This window comes from Cynara cardunculus (genome assembly GCF_001531365.2).
Source record: "Cynara cardunculus var. scolymus isolate 2C chromosome LG 10, CcrdV1, whole genome shotgun sequence".
Taxonomy (NCBI): domain Eukaryota; kingdom Viridiplantae; phylum Streptophyta; class Magnoliopsida; order Asterales; family Asteraceae; genus Cynara; species Cynara cardunculus.
The window spans coordinates 17629196-17637606 of NC_037537.1; the positions used below are offsets into that span (position 1 = coordinate 17629196).

Genomic DNA, 8411 nt, shown 5'->3' on the forward strand with positions numbered 1-8411 from the left:
ATTGTTAAATTTTACCGATAAGCACTTATTGGGTAAGTGTTTGGTAAAAGGCCCCTTAGACTAGTTTTTGACCCGATTTGTCTTGGATATTCATAATTCTTTTGAGAGGAAATGTATATGCTCCACATTTTGTGATTTTTTTTCTGGTTATTTTCTTTAAGGCTTATTTTAAATTGGAAGAGAGATATTTTGAATGATTTTGTTTCTCTAAGGAGTTGTTTGGAATTGCTCATAAAAACAACTTATTGACTTATTCCGGTATGGCACCAGTAATAAGTACTTTCGGATGTTTGGATAAACAACTTATACTGGTGTCAAACCGTTAATAAAGAGGTTTTGAAGAAGTTAAATCTTTTTTACTTATAATAAGTTGATAAGTGTTTTTGTAGAAAAGCTTAAGTTATTTTAAATAAGCAATTCCAAACACCCCCTTAAATGCAAAAAGAAAATTCTTAGGCTCATTAGCTCGTGTGTGAACCCAAGCCTACCATAGGCGGGTTGTATATAAGTTATTAAGCCAACAAAAACACGCTTACGTTTGGTATATTAAGCTTATCTGTAAAAAAAAAAGTGGGTTTTCAAATTTTAAGGATCGATTATCATGTTGAAAACTAGGACCGATATCAGCTTCATTGTCCTAATCAAACTTGATTTAGTTTTCTTAAAATATCACCGTTGGTGCTGCAAAAGCAAGTTTAGACACATTTGGAAGCAAGTTCAAACTTCCATGCCTTCACAATTGGTCCTCAATCAGGCTTCCACTGATCCTTATCAAACATCCAGTCCTCAACTAGTTCAGGGTTTGAAAACTAGAACTGATTCTCAGGCCCCCAAGGACTGGCCTACTCCCAACGTGGGTCCTTTTTGGTTCGATCATTTGTCCTTTTTACCCTATTAGTGATAAGCAATTGTTATTTATGTATTTGTTCAAAACATAATCATTTTGTTCATCGATTAGTTCTATATTATTTAGTTACTGTAATAAACGTTACCACACTTCCCTTTTGTGAGCGTCTTTCGTCTATTCATACTTTGTTATGCACTTTTGCATACCAATGATCCATATAAAATCAATTTTGTCCTTGTTGGTTTCGTGACATCAACATTCTAATTCATGTATCTAGAGTCTGTGAAAATACGATTGTTATGTCAGGCGAATGATCATGTGAGGAAAAGAGTTAAGGTGAGAAGCGTAAGAAAAGATCTGAACTTTTGATTAATTTTAATCTCACACCCAGCAATAAATTGCGTTCCTTACGAGAATTGATCCAGTGCATCTCATTTGTGTCAATTTTCGATTAAGATTGATCCAAAGGTCCATATCGCTTCTTAAGATACAAATCTTTTCTTACACTTCTCAACATAACTTTTTTTCTCAGCCGAACCCAAACCGTGACTTCATAGTACCACCATGATATGCCATTTTCTGACACTCGCATATGAATTATGAACATGTCATCAAAATAAAATGCAAATTTCAGAATATTATCCAAAATAAATATTTTGTTATTACCAAACTACCCCTGCCTTTATTTTCTACTAATAAATTAGTAGTAACTTGACTTTGACTGTGAGTGTGATGTGATGATGTTAAGTGATGAAACTAAACCCAAATTCTCTAAAGTCATGCTTCCTTCCCTTCCTGGACTTAAAGGTCATTCTGGTCACTCTGCAAAAATAAAAATAAAAATAAAAATAAATAAATAAATCGATCCACATGGCATTTGAAACTGGTCAAATACTTCAAATATTTTTAATTCCAAGATATTCTTCATGCTTAATTCAATCAATCTCATTTCCTCATTTTTCTCTCTTCGATAATATGGTAACAAAGCCAATTTTGTGCTCTCGATGCTTCTTTTTTATCTTTTCTATGCCTGGCCCTAGCCACGTGCGGCTGCACAGAACATCAAAGCTCAAGGAGGCATCAAGTTTTTATCTATTACTAGTTTTGAGTTTAATAATTTGAGAATTGAGCAATTGGATTTTAACTATAAACCACATGCCCAAGACGTGGTAGTGATATATACTGAATTCACCTAATCTAAATCATGATAAAGCATCGTGGACCAGTGAACGCCCAACATTCCGACAACCCGAGTCGAATTTCTATTGTTCTYCAAGGTTCGACTCTTCTGATTTTCAAGGGAATGGCGTTTCATTTCCAGCAGATTAAGGGTCATGAAGCTAGATTCAATATATTGAAGATAGAAATCCCGACTAGCTGAATTATAACATGTAGGAGAGTTTGTTTTAGTATAGCGTCATTTTTCTCGTACGTTTCAGTTGTTTTTTTATCATTTTCGCACAGTACATCAAAACCCTTATGAACGACACTGATTTTTTTCAATCAATTAACCAACCAATCATTAAAGTAATAGACAAAATTGCCCCTTATTTTACAATTTCTACCCGTAATATTAAATTATATTATTAAATTATTCTAGCATTTCTTGGTCTTTGTTAGGTATCTAAAAAAAGTCCTTACAAAAATATAAATGATACAAGTGTTAGCTAAAATTAATTCTTAACCAATACCCATAGAAAGTATGTAAGTGAAATAACAGCAAGAATTAGATGCTTGTATGTATGTAAACAAAGGGTATAACGACTCCTCTAAAGGTTCGTTTGGTTTGCTGGATTGTTTTTTAGGGATTTAGATTGAAATGGATTTGAAGTTATTGATGTGTTTGGTTTGTACGATTTGAAATGGAAATGGATTTCATTATTTATAAATAATTTATAGAAAAAATTATAAAAATAATTGAATTACATTTTTATTAACCGATTATTACAAAACAAATGTTTTTAACATTTTTTAAAACCTTATTACATACAATCCTACAAAATTTCTTGTAATCACGAGCACTCCCTAAGGATTTCAAAATCCTATGTTTGAAGGATTTCAATTAAAGTCAAGGATTTCAAATTCAGACAATCCAATAAATCAAACATGGGATTAGAATGGATTTAAATATAAAGTTTGTAGTTTATTAGTATTTTGAATAACTAGAAGAGTACTAGCACAATGCAGCGAGACACAGCAACACACATCTTGATTTTAATTTTCTACTTTATTATTTGTCTCTGTCGATGTTATAATACGATTTTATGTGTTTTTAAGAAAACATTCATGATTTATTTTTGAATAAAATATAAATTTGAAGATATCATAAAAATTTGAAGAAAAATATATCAATGTTAATATCAAATCAATTATTTAAAAGTTCTCATTTTTTATGTAATTTCTTTAATTTATTTTTTATTATAATTTAATTTAAGTTTAATAATGAAATAATTTATTTTTKGKTTWAWWATWWWAMATTTTATAAAGATAATAATTAAGTATTATGTTAGAACTCAATGATTATCTTAATTATATTTTAGATTTTTTATATTTAAAATGAGATGTTTATYCTGTATTTGATTATATTTATCTGCAGTCAGTTACACGAATTCAGATATGAAGCTTTAATAACTTGTACTTACGCACAATCTACTTGCAATCTTGAGTTTTTAAGTAATATGCATTAATAAACAGTACTTTACGCATAAAAAGTAGTTTTTAAAAGTTTTTGTCAAATGCTTTATAATATAGTATAGATAATATAGAACAAATTAAATTTATAATGAATAATAAAACTAAAAAAGAAATAAGAGCCATTGATACTGATATATAGAGCTTGCAAAAGACGATTCAATAGTGCAAAATCAGGATTAAATCTTGTGAATATCAATTCACTACTTTATTTCGTGTACTGGAATGAGATTAAGTTCTTACCTATTTAAGGTTTTAGTTTTTAAGTTTCCTTTTTTATGTTTATTTAAGTCTTAGATCACATACATACTTATCATTTATCTTTCAAGTTATATAAAAATAACCCCACACCTTACAAAATAACGAGTCGTAACGTGCCATGACGTTCTATAACGCATTACACCGCAAGTCAATCCTTAAAGTGGAGCCACAGGGATTCACGACTTAATGTGACGGTGATCCCAAACCTTGACGTTATGACACGCAATAAATAATTATTTAGAACCATGAGTTTTAATATATAACCTAATTTGAATTGTTTAGTATTATTAATTCAACTAATAGTAGAATACACATGTACATATATGCATAATTCCATATGACATAAAGATTTGTCATTGTTGACTTAAAAACTAACTGATAAACTAATAGTATATAATAAAAACTACTTGATAACATATATAAAAATGATGATCTAAAAAAAGCATACAAAATAAGAAGAAAATGGGTCAAAATAGTCATTTATCATCCCCAAATTGGTCTTCTAGCATTCCTCTCATTCATTTATCAAAATGCCACTACTTATGCAATTACCACCTCCACCATTTGCGGACCCAAGAAAAAGACAAAAAAAAAAAACAAAAAAAACAACCCAGGTGTGTAATTGTGACGGTGCCACTTGCAAACCTGGTCTGAACTTGATTCTTTTTTTTGTATTTTAACTAGGTCCGTGAGTGGGAGAGGTGGGACTTGCATAAGTAGTGACATTTGGGTAAATTATGGAGATAAATGACTAAAAGACCAATTTTAAAGTAAAAAATGACTATTTTGACCAATTTTACAAAAATTAATCTGAAGCATATAAAAGAAAAGAATAGATTACACTAAAGAATGTTTCAATTAACTTAACTTATGGGTCGTTTACCAAATACTTACCCGGTAAAATTTAACACTATCACTTACTTACCGGGTAAAACTTTAGTCCACCAATATGGACTCGTATGCAACAATTTACCCAGTAATCGCTTACCATGGTAAGAGTCGTCACCCTCACTTACTAGGTGAGACTCTCGGTCTTTGTCTCCCTCTTATCGAATAAGATTTTTGGTTCTTACAATATTCATCCGATAAGGTAATGTGACTTGATAAATGCTTACTCGTGCACACGTTTAATAAACGACCCCAATTCTATAAATCATAGAAATTGAGTTAATAAAGTATTTCATCCTCCGATTCTATAAAAGGGATACTTGCAGATTACGGTCAAACAAAAAGCAATTGCAGATTTGGGGGGAGCAACCATACGACACCTTCTGAGTAAGTTGTACATTACTTATAGTTACTTGTACCTTTCTGAACTCAGACACTTTCAACAAGAAGGAAAAGCAAGAAAGTTGTACATAATGCATAAAAACTTGTACGTTATGCATAATAAGTTGTACCTTGTTGATCTCCCTGCCTAATACCCAGTAGCTGCTGGGATACTTGCATAATGCCTATCCACCACCTCAATTAGCTTATTTGCAATAGCACTTGCATAAACCGACGACCCTTCACAAATCTGCATATACATATATATACACATATATATATCAATAACATTCAAAATCATCATTATGTACAACCCATTACTGCATAGGTATGCTTGAAACACTTGTACCTTGGTATTGAACAGGTAACTGTAGAAATCACCGATGAGGCCACCACCAACATGATGAAGATCCAATTGAAGTTCATCAAGAACTTTGGAAACAAACAACAAGCAATTGATTCTCTTTTGCTGGACTAATTTGATGGTAACTTCATCATCGATGATCCGGACATCAACTTCGGTGTTCTTCGATTTTCTCTGAAGCCACGAGCTCCGTAATGTGGAAGTCGAATTACCGTTGTACGCTGCTTGTTGATCATGATCACCGCCACCGTTTGGCCTCGTGCTGATGCTTTCAACGTCTAATGTGGAGTCGTCTTCGGTTTTGTGTTTCTTCATCCTTCCTCGATTGCATCTCTTTCTCTCCACGAGAATCGTGAGTTCCGCCACCTCTCTTTTCAGCTCGTTTATGTATTTGATTGCATCTCCTACCACCGATGCTCGATCCGCCTTTTGTTCATCATCAAACCAAATTCATAGTAATTAGATTACGATTGACAACATTTTGATGATTAAAATCAACTACATGCGAAATTAACCGAAAGAATTAAAGGGTATTGACATTAGAGATATGGATGTTATTATACATATATATATATATATATATATATATATATATATATATATGTCTGTGTATGTATATACCTTGGTGGGATTAGGGACCAAGTTCTTTAAGGCATCATATTTATCATTCAGTTGTTGCCTTCGATGCTTTTCGGTGGCAAAATGTTTAGTGTCTTTAACATCTCTTCCTTTTCCAACGATTCCATTAATGTCGCCACTGAACTTCAAAACCCCATCGCCTTCATGGTACAATTGATGCATCCCTTCTCTCTCCATATCCATTTCCCCAAATATCGACCCGCTGGCCGTCAAGTTATACCCGTTTGGCAGAGAATGAAGCAATTCTCTGAAAAACGGAGGCTGTGGAGGGAGGTTTAACGGTAGTAAAGGATCGTAAGTTACTTGACCCGAGGTTTGATCCATGTGGGTCGGGTTTGAGAATGAGATTGATGAATTTGAGCATCTGGGTAACTGGAAAAGATTGAGAAGATCTGGTGGGGTTGGATTTGGAGTGATTAAAGGCATGTTTGATATACAATTGTTGTCGTTCCCCATTTGAATTTGATCGTGAGAGTGAGTGGTCCAATTGAGGTCATGGATCATCTGGTTTTGGTGATCCATATCCATATTGATGAGCTGATAATCTGCTGATGCTTCAATGGAGGAAAAATTGGGGGTTTGATGGAAATTGTGGAGATGGGTTTGGGATAAAGCGTTGTCATCTTGATGATCAATGAGTGATTCCAGATGAGATGGATCATAGTAAGCACTTCCTTCGTACATTTCTGAATTCACCAGCATTTTGTGTGTCTGAATTTTGTGGGGTATGATGAATACGAATTGAAGAAGTTTTGTTAGAAAATCGCCATGGGAGCAAATGAAGAAGGAGATGGAGAAGTAGGTTAGGAGTAGGAAGGGGGAATGGAAGTGAAGAAAAAGGCAAGCAACGAAAGGAAGTTTGTTACCGAGTGTTTCAAATGGGACCCACTCTCTCTCTCTCCCCTTCTTCACAAAAATAAAAAATGTTTTTTTTTCAGGTGTCTTTATTTAATTTGTGTAAATATCTACGCCAAAATTAGCGAAACATTGATAATAAAAAAAAACAGTTAAATCATATATAATTTTTGTATTAAAATTACATGTAAAATCGTATACATGTGATTAGAGGTGTTCAAAAACCCGATCAACCCAACTTAACATAAATTAACTCAACCTGAAGCAATCCGACGTCTAATCAAGTTGTAAAATTGTCAAACCGTAGGCATTGATTTGATATTGGGTTACTATTATTTGAACTCAACCCAACCCGATGAACTTGATATCATTTTATATGTTGGATTTAATATGATTGTTGAATTTCTATTAATATGTACATTAGACAATTACATTATCATGTATGCTCTTCATATACACATATTTTCAATATATTCACATCTTTATATAACTCATTCGTATATATGTTTAGTAACTGTGAACATATATATGTAATTAAGAAAATTAACTGAATGTGATATATGTAAAAAGTATGGGTAAGTTGTATCAAATGATTGATGATGAAAAAGAAACTATGAGTAGAGAAATAACATATTCAAGATTAGAAGAATATTTTAATGTACCAAATTATCAACCCGGCCAACCCATACGGGTTGGATTGGGTTGGGTTGCACTTTGGTTCGGGTTGGATTGAGTTAAGATTTTTCAAACAGCAAGCATTGAGTTAAGTTGTTCAAATGTCTTCAATCCGATCAACCCAACCCATAAGCAACCCTACATATGATATGTTATTTTTTAAGTTCTTTTATTTGGTTAATATTCTTGTTTGAATCTTTTTCTATTGATCAATCTCATAAAATACTGAACTTAAAATTTCTACAAAACCAGGTTTATATATAAGAGAATCTCCAATAAAATTTTCAAAATATAAAAAAATAAATATTTTGAGAAATTTAAATAAATTTTTTTTATCCACAAAATTCTTCAAAATGAAGTTTTATTATAGTTCACAAGTTTTATTTTATTGAAAAGAAATTTATGTAAATAATTAAGGGTCATTTTATATTTAGATGACCGTACAAATCTTTAGGTGCGATTTGTTTTTACATATCACAAAGCTAGTTGTGTTTTATAAAGTTGGTCCTCATGTGTTCAAAAGTTGTAACATTTTAAAATTTTATTCCTTTTTTTAGAGTATATTAGAAGAGTATTCGTGCAATGTTGTGAGACGCATCTTGATTTTAATATTCTATTTTATTATTTGTCTCTTTCGATGTTATAATACGATTTTATGTATTTTTAATAAAACAATAATGATTTTATTTTTGAATAAAATATAAATTTGAAGATATCATAAAATTTTGAAAAACAATTAATATCAATGTTAATATCAAAATTAACTATTTAAAAGTTCTCATTTTTTATGTAATGTCTTTAATTTATTTA

General features: G+C 31.7%; 1 protein-coding gene across 1 annotated transcript; it reads right to left on the reverse strand.

Annotated features, from left to right (window-relative positions):
- Nucleotides 1-5216: 5216 nt before the first annotated feature.
- LOC112520509 (transcription factor bHLH91-like) lies at nt 5217-6773 on the reverse strand. Its single transcript, XM_025128955.1, has 3 exons — nt 6054-6773; nt 5418-5858; nt 5217-5318 (listed from the first exon to the last, which is right to left on the reverse strand). Exons 1-3 carry the CDS (start codon nt 6771-6773, stop codon nt 5217-5219), a joined length of 1263 nt encoding a protein of 420 aa, XP_024984723.1.
- Nucleotides 6774-8411: the final 1638 nt, after the last annotated feature.

Coding starts and splice junctions, on each gene's coding strand:
- LOC112520509 (XM_025128955.1), bottom strand. CDS start 6,773: ATGCTGGTGAATTCAGAAATGTACGAAGGAAGTGCTTACTATGATCCA. Junction 5,859..6,053: donor TGGTCCCTAATCCCACCAAG/GTATATACATAC, acceptor GATGAACAAAAG/GCGGATCGAGCATCGGTGGT. Junction 5,319..5,417: donor GTTACCTGTTCAATACCAAG/GTACAAGTGTTT, acceptor ATGTATATGCAG/ATTTGTGAAGGGTCGTCGGT.